Source organism: Camelus dromedarius, chromosome 5, assembly GCF_036321535.1.
Source record: "Camelus dromedarius isolate mCamDro1 chromosome 5, mCamDro1.pat, whole genome shotgun sequence".
Classification (NCBI taxonomy): Eukaryota; Metazoa; Chordata; class Mammalia; order Artiodactyla; family Camelidae; genus Camelus; species Camelus dromedarius.
In genome coordinates this window covers 51,628,067-51,641,078 of record NC_087440.1, presented here as the reverse complement: position 1 = coordinate 51,641,078, position 13,012 = coordinate 51,628,067, and the positions used below count along the sequence as shown (strand labels likewise).

The following is a 13,012-nucleotide window of genomic DNA, read 5'->3' as shown; positions in this document are numbered from 1 at the left end:
GTGAACCTATTGAGTTTCCTCGGGCTAAATGAGTATGTGTATTATTTGACTTTTTCATTTTTTTTCTTAGTCCTCCACTTTAGTGTCTTCTCTGGAGGCAGAACTTTCTGAAGTTAAAATACAGACTCATATCGTGGAACAGGAAAACCTCCTTCTCAAAGATGAACTGGAGAAAATAAAACAAGTAAGACCGTGTGCTGCTCAGGCGGGGCGCGGGGGCTAGCAGAACATGTGCCTGCTGGTCCGTCTTTCCTAGCCGCCAAATACCCTTTTTACTGAGTCCTGTTAACTAGCTTACTGCTTAGTAAAGTTGAGGGCTTGCAGTTCAAACCTATTTATCAGGGCTCCGATTGCTGATTCTTTAAATGTTGTTCTAGTTATATAACTTATATATGTTGGAGACTGAAGTTCTGTTATTATAAATGAATCACAACCACTTCAGGTTAAGAAATGTATTGTTCTACTTGCTCCTGGCCAGGTGTCAAAGTAATACTAGTTTATCTAAAAACATGTTCTTGCTCATAACTTTAATAGCTATTCACCCAGGTATGTGAGACACAGGTGAAGCTGGTGCCTTTTTCTCATAGTGAATTTGAGGCCTCTACCTTGGGCAGAAGAGTAGATTCTAAAGGATTATCAGGGATGCAGTCTCGCCTATGAATTTGGCTTTAAGGAGCATATTTCAAATTTCAAACAAAGATCTACTTTTAAATATAGAAGAGGGTTCACCTTAAAGTTATATTCTGAACATTGTCTAATTTTACTCTTTATTCTGAATTTTTCAATGAGTACAGGACTCTCTGAGTTTGAGCAATCCTGATTTACAACAGGAGAATTTAGTTGTTCCATTTTATTTATGTGCTTCACCAAAGGATTACTTTAATATTATGATACCCTTAGACTGTAAAATTCTCTCATATCTATTCAGCCTATGAGCATAAATGTATCCTTCCCTGAATGCTCAAATACAGAGTGTGCGATGTTTGATCTTTAATTGACTCCTGTAAGTCCGGATTTCCTAATAGGATTATAAGACTCAGGAAATTTGTGTCTCTCATAATGCCTAATAGAGAACTGTTACCTGATAGGTGCTTTTAAGAACCTCTTCAAGTCAGATGCTGCTGTGCAAAGTATATCTTTTCTGCCATAGCAGAAGCTGTCTGTCCACATAAACATTCCAGAAGTAAAAAGGCCCTTCTATGGTGTATAAGTATTCCAAAGCTGTTATTACCAAATTCATCCTAATTAACTGGGGCGTACTTTTCTCCTTTACCTTTTTCTGTCTGTTGTTTAGTCTTTCAGATGATAATGATGGGTTCCAAATTCATAGCATGGGAAGTGTGTGCTTTGTGATTCTGCCAAGCTATGGGTCAGAAGACAAGGAGCAGAGTTGGGAGTAAAATAGCATAATGAGAACATCATTTGGCATATTTTTATTGCATATTTTTAGAAGCACTGATGTAAATAGTGAGATGGGAAAACAGTGAGCCCTGTTTGCCTCTGGTAGGAAGGTGTTCGTGGCACCTGGACTCTTCTGGATCACAGGAGGAGGATGGTGTCAGCCCACGGTTGCTGCCAGGCAGCTTGGACCTAGCAAACATGTGCTGCTCTGTATGACATAAGGATTCCTTGTTCACAAAACATTTTCCCTTGTACTATCTGTTGCACTGAAGGGAAACACAAATAGCATCAGCAGAAGTCACACGCCAGTCAGTAGACACCCAAAATGGCACCAGGCTTTGTGAGCATCTGGGGATGGGGAGGCGAGGTAGTGAGAAAAGCAGAAGTGTCCTTTATTAAACCAATGCCCAGGTACTTTAAAGTACATTTTCCTACATCCTGACTTGGTTAGATTTTTAAGGTATGCTGGATTTGTTGCCAGCTGAAGACAGGATTCAACCCTTCAAGTCTGTTTTGTCATGCTATTCCTAAAGCTAAATGTAAAAGAACTTAAGGTAGAAAGTAGAAAGATGGCCATAAAATCATAATAGTAATAATTAAAGATTTGAAAGCCACATGAAGAAGAGGGAAATTAAAAACATATGAACTATGGGAAAGGGTTAAGATAAGTGTGAGAAACACTCAGCCTCTTTAAAGCAGTGACTGTGGGGAGACGGGGAGTCCTCCCTTACCCCGGGATATTTAGCAATATCTGGGGACATTTTTGGTTTTTACAGCCGGTGTATGGAGAGGGGCAGGCACTCCTGGAATGTAATAGGTAACGCCAGAGATGCTGTTAACCACCCTACAGCGCACAGGACAACCCCCCTCAACAAAGAATTACCTGGCCCAGAATGTCAGTAGTGCCAAGGCTGATGCTGAAAAGGAACAAGCCTTTGGTTTGTCTTGATTCCATAAACTAGAGAGGAGGAAGCTAGTGTGTCCACACCAGCAACATTTTACTAAACAAGTCAGTTTAGGCATCTTCCAAAGGGAAGGGTACATGGAACAAGCTAAAAATACTGACTGATTTATCTTTAAACTTGCCCTTGTGTTGATACATTGAATTTGGTTGATGCCAATCCTATAGTCTTGGCTGAGATTTTGGAAAAGATTTTTCCTAGGTAAAAAAACATTGAGGAAAATGTTTTGTGCCATATGTACATAAGTTAAACTCATGACAGAATGGCAGTATGTCATTTATTTTACCCTGAAGGTAAAACAGAAAGCTAGGACCATAGATAACAATGTCTCGTTGATTTTATCTGAGCAGACATTTCAGTCAGTTGGAGAATCAAGAGAAACCAGCAGGGAACATTTTGTTAAAGTTAATTATAGTCCCCTAGAGTTTAATACGTCCTCTGAAATATCTACAGATAGGGAGATAGCAGCAGCCATGAAAATGCCCTGTTTATAAATAAATCTTTATAAACACAGCCATGAGATGTGACGGGAGGGCTCGTTTGTTTATCTCTTACAGCTGCACAGATGTCCGGATCTCTCTGACTTCCAGCAGAAGATTTCTAGTGTTCTAAGCTACAATGAAAAACTGCTTGAAGAAAAGGAAGCTCTAAGTGAAGAATTAAATAGCTGTGTTGATAAGGTAGTAAAAATAAGACTTTTTACCGTCATTGTACAATGTGTACCATGATGAGCATTTCCATAATGCACAGTGGCACATGGGCCTGCCATGTTAGCCTAAAAGTCTTCTGGTGCAGCACTGCGGCTGGCATTTTGTGACCTGAGACCATGAGGATTTTAATAAGAGTCTGGATTTGTTGTTTAATATTTATATTATTAAATATAGTAATATAAAGTTTGTCTCACTTTAGTAAGTAACCATGCTACTTAATATACAATGTTATTTAAATATATCACTATTATACCTATATAATGTAAATATTATTGTATTTAATAATCTGAAACCCATTACATTACATAGGCTTTTTTTTTTTCTATTATGTGTTCCCTAGCAATTCTAAAAACACTGCTTTTGTTCCACCTGCCTTCATAGGCAGTCCATATTTCCTATTATGGCACACTCTTGAGGTTTCTAACTGCCTTCCAGCCCACCATCTCACCCACAAAACACGAGGCAATGAGAAAGAAAAATGGAAATTCCCAAAGAGAAGAGACTCCTCAAAATTAAAGGTAGAAAAGGGAGTTAAACAACAAGCTTATACTGTATAGCACAGGGAACTATATTCAATATCTTGTAGTAACTTATGGTGAAAGAGAATATGAAAACGAATATATGTATGTTCCTATTACGACTGAAGCATTATGCTGTACACCAGAAATTGATACAACATTGTAAACTGACTATACTTCAATTTAAAAAATATATACACGTATATATATATATATATTTTTTTTTTTTTAAAAGCAAATTGAAAAGGGAGTTAAGACATCTCTCTTATCTTGCCCTGATCCCCCATGTAAAGAGATGGTACTTGATTTTTTCAGTATAAATGTAGGCATATGAATTGAGACTAGACATGTTTGCAAAAATGCCCTATTAACTCTATTCTTTTCCTGAAACAGTTGGCAAAATCAAGTGTTTTAGAGCACAGAATTGCTACTATGGAGCAGGAACAGAAGTCTTGGGAACACCAAAATGAAAGCTTAAAGTCACAGCTAGTGGCTTCACAGGAAAAAGTATGTCAATAATTCTTGTTTCATCCTCACAGTTAATATTTTCCTAAGTCTTCTAACAGAACCCCAGTGGAAAGAACGTTCCAGGTGAAAGTGTCTGAAGAGGGCTCAGAATGACTCAGTGTAACTCATATTTGACACATGCTTACAGTATAGTGAGATGGCTGAACAACAGTTCCTTCAAAGTTCATTATTATGAAATAATTTTGAGGTTATCTCATCATTATGAGATTACTTACTTACGAAAGCTTAAGAATAGTGTGTAAAAAAAAAAAGAATAGTGTGTAAAAATGAATGCTTGTTTCTAATTTAGAAATAGGATTTATAAAGCAGGTTCACGTCCTTTTATAGTTAAGGAACTCTATCAGCATTCTTTTTACCAACTTATTTTTTTTAACTGAAATATATATGAGATGTTTAGCATGGAGTAGGGTTCTACAAAGATAAGTTTTTATTTTCAACTAAGAGGTCCTTTCTTTATATACCAACACCACAAAAAATTCAGTAAAACCATCTTTTGTGATGCTGGTTGGTACTCACTGGTTTTGAAAGATATTAGTTGGTAATATACCAGATGACTAAATCAGCAATACCTTGTTCTAGACATAGTTCATTGCTGTCCTAAACATAATTAAACATCCTGTAAAGATACATAATATCCTGGGTTTCTACTGAGCTGTGGAAAAGAGCTGGATATAGTAAGTAGAAGAAGAAGGGGCCTTGGAGTTCTCTTGTCTTAGCTCATTTGTATGTGGACGTGCTATAGATGAGACCATGAGGATTTGTGTCACAGTGTAAGATTGTTCTCATGATGCAGGTTCAGAATTTAGAAGACACCCTGCAGAATGTAAACCTGCAAATGTCCCAGATTAAATCTGACCTGCGAGTGACTCAGCAGGAAAAGGAGGCTTTAAAACAAGAAGTGATGTCTTTATGCAAGCAACTCCAGAATGCTGGTGACAAGGTAATTTCTTCTCTGTTGAGGTATGACTTTATACAGCAAAGTGCACAAATTTTAAGTCTATAACTTGATTAATTTTATACACATATATGTATTCACAAATGTATGATATTTTACCTATATATAGATGTATGTATATTTGTGTTTGTGTAACTAGCTCAAAATATAGAACATTTCCAGCACCCAGCAGGCTCTCTTGTATCCCTTCCAGTTGATAATCCCAAGGGAACCACTTCTCTACCTTCTGCAACCATAGGTTAGGGATGCTGGTTTCTGAACTTCACATAAATGGATCTATAATGACAAGGTTATTTTTTGTACTGTTCAAGTCAGAAGACCATGACTGAGTTATTTTGTAGTAATAAAACTAAAACATTTTGATGCTGTAGAAAGTGTGTCTCATTTTAATACATCACAATGCTGCTTCATCTGTGTGCAAATTAAGAACAATGTATGGATGTTAGCCTTGGTAGATGTTAAGATTTTGTCCTACATAAAAGGAGGCACTAAATTCAGCTACTTTATTTCTTGGTAATCCTTTTCTTTAACTGTGATTAAAAAACAAAAACATAATAGTTGTTTCCAGATTACTTCTGGGCTGACATTTGTCTCAAAATGATATCGTACATTTTTTTTCTTTTTCATATTTTGGCTTAAAAGTCAAAGCCTTATCTAGTTGTGTTACCTTTAAGAAAAATTTTTAAAGCACTTTTCAGGATCCAAAAAATCACTGTGGTAACTTAAAGCATATTCCTGAGTTCAGACCTTAATTACATGGATGATATGTGCTTTGGATTCTAAAAAAGGATTATGATTGCATGTGTGAAAATGAAAGTAGAGTTCAGCATGTTAAAGCTTCCAAGTTAGCAGTAAACTTCAGAGTTCTCTTTGTACCCTCTGTTAACCAAAAGAGTAGTTATTTGGGTTCAAAGAATAACTTCATAAAAATGAGGTAATTTTTAAGGCCACCAATCTCTGTGCACTTGGGTCCTGTATGGAACTAGGAATTGCCCTGCAGTCATCTGCTGTTAGATTTGATGTTTCTATTTTATCAAAGACTGTTTTAAGCAGAGATTTTCCAAACCTTTTTTAAAAAGTCAAAACCCAAGAATATTGTTTTATTTATATCTAAATATACATGTGCTCATTCTCATTAGAAGACATTCAAAACAGAAATCAGCTTGATTTTAAGGCTTAACTCTGCAATTCTCTCCTAAGATTTGGGCTCCGGAAATAGCCACCTATCCATCAGGATTCCATAACCAACAGCAAATGCTGTCTTGGGACAAGTTAGATCACCTGATGAATGAGGAACAACAGCTGCTTTGGCAAGAGAATGAGAGACTCCAAACAGTGGTCCAGAACACCAAAGCAGAACTCATACACTCCAGGGAGAAGGTAAGTTGAAAAGTTGCACATGGTGGTGTGTGTTTGAAAATGAATGTTTGAGATGATTGCAGTGATTCTGGGGTATGGATTTGAGTATTCTGCTGCAGGAGACTTATTTTCAGAATGTATAATTTATCATTTACTTGCAATATAATTTTATCATATGTCTATATCATGTTTTTCATTTCATATAAGCAGTGGTAAATTTAAATCTGTGCTTTTATGAATGGAAATTATGTTAACCATATATTCCTCATTCAATTAGGCTAGCTGCCAAGACTGGTAGTACAAAAATGGCAAAACTAGACTCAAATCTTATGGGTCTAAGTCCTTGCAAGAGAAAAGGTACCCCTTTTTAAAGACTCAGCATTTCAAGGTTAGAATGGTCCTTGAAGATAATCTTTTCCAATAACTACACTGATATTTAAAGTCTTTACCTCTGCTAAGTAGTCGACCAACTATGTTTAACCTACGCTTAAATACCTCTTTGAACGAGGAACTCTCTTTTTTAAAAGTCACAGATACTCACTTAGAACGCCTACACTGTGCCAGAAACTCTGCTGTCAGTAAAGTTACAGTGTTGAACAAGACTAAACATGGTCGCTGTCCTCATGGAACTTAGTTGATGTAAACGCATTGTTTCAGGTGTGAAGACTCCAATGTCACTGGAACTGTCACCCCCTTCACTCCTAAAAGTTATGCTTATAGCAGAGCAAAGGTGCCTAGGACTATGTCTGTTCTCTTGGCAGCCACATCGCGATTCCCAGTGGTTTGGCTGAGCCAGAAGTCCCCAATTCCCTGTCTGATCCATTCAGTGTTGGGATTTTAGACCCAAGTGGATGAAAGATAGATTTGTCTACAGAGGATCCTTTCAAATCCAAAAAAGTAGGCTTCAGGAATTGGCAGATCTATATACTTCAATTAAAAAATAATAATAAATAATTTTAAAAGTTAAAAAAAAAGAAAGAATTGGCAGACTTGACTGGAAAAAGTTTTTTTTATAACACAACAAAACTGAATAAAAACTTTCCTTATGTTTGCTTTTTGTTTTTCCTGGCTGGGTGATTATATATTAGCACTTCTTTCTCTTACACTTGTTCTTTTTAGGTCCATCAACTGGAGTCCAACCTTCTTCCTCCTAAGCACCAAAAACATCTGAACTCATCAGGTACTGTGAAGCCCACAGAGCAGGAGAAGTTGAGCTTAAAGAGAGAGTGTGAACAGTTTCAGAAGGAACGATCTCCTACTACTAGGAAGGTGAGTTTTTGCGAGTTTATACCAGTGTCTTTGTTCTGACCATGATGCAACCCTAAGTGTATGTTGCTTCCCCTGCATGCTTCCAAGGAAATGATTACAATGGCATGCTCTGGTTCTTCCTTATATCTATGCTTTTGTAATCTTGTCAAAACAGTATCATAGTTCTTTTTGACTGGGTGATCACTGAAAAGGATTAATTTAAGTTTTCATAAAGAGGATGGTAATCATCTTCATTAATATCATAAGCCTTTACAAGTTAGTAAAATATATATATACCCTCAATATTAGGAATATCTTAATATGGTTTATATTAGTTATCTATTGCTCTGTAACAAACTAAAACAGCAAAAATTTATTGTCTCAGTTTCTGTGGGTCAAGAATTTGGAAGCAGCTTAACTGAGTGGTTCTGGCACAGGGTTTCTCAGGTCTGAGGTTGCAGTCCAGATATTACTCTGGGAGTTCTTGTTTGTTACTTTTCTTTCTTTCTTTTTCTAAACTAAAACTCAAAGTTTTCACCACAGGCATACCTTGGAGATATCGCAGGTTCAGTTCCAGACCACCACAATAAAGTGAGTCACATGACAGTTATATTTCCACTATGCTGTAGTCTATTAAGTGTGTAATAGCATTATGTCTAAAAAAAACAACATAAATAGTTTAAAAAAATGTTTATTGCTGAAAAAATACTAATAACCATCATCTTCAGCAAGCTGTAGTAGTGACATCAAAGATCACAGAACACCATAACAAATATAATAATTAAGAAGTTTGATATATTGCAAGAATTATGAAGTGTGGCACAGAGACACAAAGTGAGCAGATGCTGTTGGAAAAGCGGCACCAGTAGACATGTTCCACACAGGGTTGCCACAAACTTTCAGTTTGTAAAAAAACTCCCTATCTGTGAGGCTCAGTAAAAGCCAAGTGCAATAAAACAAGGTCTGCCTATGTTTCCTTCCTCTTCTGAAAATTATTGTTTGTTTAAAAATCTGGGAAGAATGATGAACAGTCATTTACTTTCATTATAAAAATTTCATAAATTTTTTTTAAGTTTGTGAGAGTTATGACCATTGTCAGTAAAGCCACCTGCTTTAAGGAACCTGTTCTATGTGAGGAGTGGTGATTAAAAAGTAAATCAACTATACTTCAATTTTTTTTTAAACATAAAAAACTAGACTACTTAAATGTAATCAAGGCACTGAATTATACTGTATGCTGTTTTCCCTCGATAAATGAACTCAGTTTTCTTTCATGAGTTGAGATTTCTGACTAGTGTAAATTTGTCAAAATAAAGTAGAGCAACTCAGGTGTTTTTTTTTTTTCTTAAGGGTTTTTTGTTGTTGTTTTTTTTAACAGGTTAGTCAGATGAATTCCCTTGAACGAGAATTTGAAACAATTCATTTGGAAAATGAAGGTCTGAAAAAGAAACAAGTAAAACTGGATGAGCAGCTAATGGAGGTACGTTTTTTAAGCAAATGGCTCTAGCTATGAAGAATATTTTAATCCATGAATGAGCCATTTGTTGAGATAAACTAGCATAGTGTTAGATTCCTATTATGAAAACAATGAAAATCTAAGTGTACTGCCAAGATGGATTCTTTGGTCTGTCTTACCAAGTTTGACAGATATTTTTGCTAATTACACAGTCATAGGAATACATACTGTTTCACCAAGGAAGGAATAATGTTGATTATCCTAAAATGCAAGGACCTGCACTTCAACAAATTCAAGTGGCAAAGGCTCAGTCCAGTACTGACCAAGAGGCTGAGAGCTCTTGCTCTATTGCTGTGGTTGTAATAGTTTTCCTGATACCTCCCATAATGTCATGTTTTATAGATATGATTGCACTCTAACAACCTGCTTAGTTAGGAAATGCATGCAGGGAATTAAGAGCATTAGCATTTAGAGGTTTAATTTTCAAGTGTTGCCATTGTTCATAACTACGTTTGTAACTCAGCACCACCTTGTGAGAGGGACATCTGTTAAATATGAAAATGGATTTGTAAAACTTGGCAGCTTGGACACTGAGTTTCCCGTCTAATAGACTGCTTTCTGAATACTGAGTTACAAATATACGATATAAAACAACCTATGTTAAATCCTCCTTATTAAGTAAAAATTTCATTGAGTTACTTGGCTTTGGGTAGGTGAAAATATTAACCCAACGTTTAGTGACCTGTAAAATTTATATAAGGTAGAGAGGCATGGGTAGAAAATGTCTTTTTGTGTTCTTAAAAAGTATTATGTATACAAATATTTTTAAACCAGAATTATAGGAGAGAAATGAGATATTTAAATACTTTCTTTTATGAAGCTGGAAACATGCAAAGGTAAGTTTCAGTAGATGCTTAGTTTTTAAATATGAAATATGGGCAAACACATCACATTGACATTTAAATGTCAATTTTATGTTCTCTGATTATCCGCTAATAGGGAGATTAGTGGAACTATAAAGAATGAAATCCAAACTATTTTTTTCTTTCTCTGACAGCATATAATAAATGTGTTCAAAACCTTGAGCTGCAGGCTGTGTTTAGATGTAGATATGCTTTTCTGATAAAATAATTATATGCTCTAATGAATAAAATATCTGAAGCTAAGTGTGACATGTCTGGTACCAAAGTAACAAGTAGCAGGGTGTACTTAAGCACTGTTAGAGCCTCTCCACGTGCTCTGCCAACAGGCCAGTTCTTCTTCCACCTGCTCTCTGGCCTCAGAAGCCCCCTTCTCTCCAGGTCCTACTCTTACATTATTAGTCATCAAAAACAATTTCCCCTCATGACCTTTCTCCATGATCTAGGAGTAAATACTTACTAATGGATGAGAAAAATTGAGTGTTTTTGGGACTGGAGCTGAATAACTAAAGAAAAAGCATGAATTTTCAATTGGAACACTGAAAAGAACATCTCATACACTATTCTAACGAAACTTTCATCAGGAAATAAGACTGAGCTATTAACTCTGTACAGACATACAAATTCTATTCTTTAGCAGCTTTGTTAAATGTAATTCACATACTACACAGGTCACCCATTTAAAGTGTCTAATTCAGTGAGTGTGGGTATATAACGTTATCTTTTTAAATTGTGGTAAGTATAAACATAAAAATGGTTAAAATGGCAAATTTTGTGAGGTGGCATTCAGTGGCACTAATTACATTTATAATGTTCCACAACCATCACCACTGCTTCTAAAATTTTTTCATTATCCCAAATAGAAACTCTAACCATTAAGCAGTAACTCTCCATTTCCTCCTTCCCACTAGCCCTACAAATTGCATTTTTATGTCATGGTATCTATAGCTTAGGCCAAATTTGGCGATGAACAATGGTTTTCACATTGTTTTTTGTGTCCAACTCACCTAAGGGATAGGTACCTTCCTCTTGCTCTGGGATGGATTCTCAGCAGGTTCAGGGGAGGGACAGTAGGCAGGCAGAGAGATGCTCCTACAGCAGAATCTTTGGGATCAAGGAATTTAGGAAAAACTTTCTACGTGATTCTGATCTGATGTATGCATTCCCTTGGGGGGAAGGGGTTTCTCCTTGTCCCTATGTGCCAGTTTAAAAGTCACTGATGTAATATAATACTCCTACCACAGTGTAATTAAAGATACTGAATCACTAGACAAGGAAATGGAAGAATTTGACTCCTACTCCAGGATTTTTTTCAACTCTATGAGGAAATGTTCTATAAACAATTCATTTTGAACACTCCAAAAAAAAAAAAAGGGGGTTATAGACTATCAGCAGTTCTCAAAGTCTGTTGTGTACCTCTGATAGCCAACAGTTCAGACGCTTGAACAACAAAAATGTTTTATAGCTTATATTCTGCATTTCCAAATGGCAAGGTTTGTTTAACATCAGATCCATTCCATACTGGACTTGGAATCTTCTGAATAATTATATTGGGATGGGCAGAGGCAAAGGTAGCAAGTTCAAAAACCAACTAAATTGCAATAGGTGAGAAAGTGGCTGCAGAATTGGAGCTATAAGATATTTTAGTATCTATAAAATTTATATACAGAGAAATGTAAATGTTGGTCCTTTATGAGTGCCTACTGACTAGAGCACATTGTTCAGGTATATAATATACCCAATTTGTACTGTTCTTTCTCTTTATAACTCAAACTTTTCTTCCTCTTTTGTAACTCCTGTAATTTTCTTTTGTTTTTTGTTTTATCTGTGGCTAACCTGTACCTAGAACTCTGTGGTTGGAACTAGCAGAGAAGGGTGCAGTTCTCTGCCTGAGATAGTGTGTGAAGGTAGAACAATCTCTTTCAATGAATTTCATAGCATGCCAACATCTCATTAAACTCCTTGTTCATGTAGTCATTTCTACTGACTGTAACAGTTAATAAAAACTTAAGGTAAGAGCCAATATTCATTTTCACTTTGCTTTAACTGTGGAATGTCTCTGTTTACATTTATATCAGGATTTTCCTCAGTATTTAAAGATGTGTGAAGAAAATCATCCCACTGATATAAAGTCAAGGGATCATAATTCTCCATATTCTTTATTCTTGAAAATAAAGTGGTGGGTTTTCTGAATCTCTAAATAGAAATATTTCAAAATGGGTAACACCCCACCTCAGAAAGAAATTCAGATTTAAGAAAATGAATAGTGGCTCTGAAGTTTCATGGTAACATTTTAATTGTAGTTGTGTCCTAGAGAGCTTTTTCCCCTTCTCACAAGCCTGGGGGTACTTCTTCTTGACTTTGGTATTTGGTCAAGTTTGTTGCATGACTTCCATTGAGCCGTCTGTCTGCTGAATGTGTTGACAGCTGGGAAGTGGCATGCTGCACCAGCCAAATGCAGCGCATTCTCCTTTCCCTCGCCCCAACTTTGATTGGCATGTGATACATATACCATTTCCTCACTGTCTTGAACAAATACTTTTATCCCATGTACTTCAAAGCCCAGATGTTCTAGGGTATCACATTATACCCTAGAATTGCCTGTATGATAAACTAAGGTAGGCTAAAATAATTTTAGATTTGAGATTCTTCAAAAAAAAAAAGCTAACTTGGAAAAAATGTAGCCATTGAATATTTGCTTATGAGAATCTTTAAGAATGATAAGTAAAGTGGCAAAACCCTAGAGCATAACCACTTTCTCCCCTTAGCCTATTCCAACCTGTTTTTTAAAAAAAAATTTTAAGAGAGGCGTAATTAAATGTTCTAGTGTAAGGAAAAAAATGAAGTAGAATTCAGACATATGCACATCGTGTACCTCATGTCCTTATGGTCACTCATGAGTGAGGAAGTACAATTTTTTAAGTCTAAAGCTTTTAAGAAGGCCTGCTTATTCAT

General features: G+C 36.1%; 1 protein-coding gene across 11 annotated transcripts in view; it reads left to right on the top strand.

Annotated features, from left to right (window-relative positions):
• The window catches only part of NIN (ninein), a 93,045-nt gene that overhangs the window by 70,238 nt on the left and 9,795 nt on the right, over window positions 1–13,012 (top strand). For 6 of the 11 annotated variants that reach the window (XM_031453690.2, XM_031453702.2, XM_064485948.1 and 3 more), the window contains 8 exons: window positions 71–184; window positions 2,921–3,043; window positions 3,985–4,098; window positions 4,913–5,059; window positions 6,275–6,454; window positions 7,553–7,702; window positions 8,225–8,272; window positions 9,060–9,161. In XM_031453690.2, coding sequence (XP_031309550.2) covers window positions 71–184; window positions 2,921–3,043; window positions 3,985–4,098; window positions 4,913–5,059; window positions 6,275–6,454; window positions 7,553–7,702; window positions 8,225–8,272; window positions 9,060–9,161 — 978 coding nt within the window. Of the gene's footprint in view, window positions 1–70; window positions 185–2,920; window positions 3,044–3,984; window positions 4,099–4,912; window positions 5,060–6,274; window positions 6,455–7,552; window positions 7,703–8,224; window positions 8,273–9,059; window positions 9,162–11,903; window positions 11,965–13,012 lie in introns of all 11 variants that reach the window. The other 5 variants (XM_031453691.2, XM_031453701.2, XM_031453695.2 and 2 more) reach the window with 3 other exon arrangements.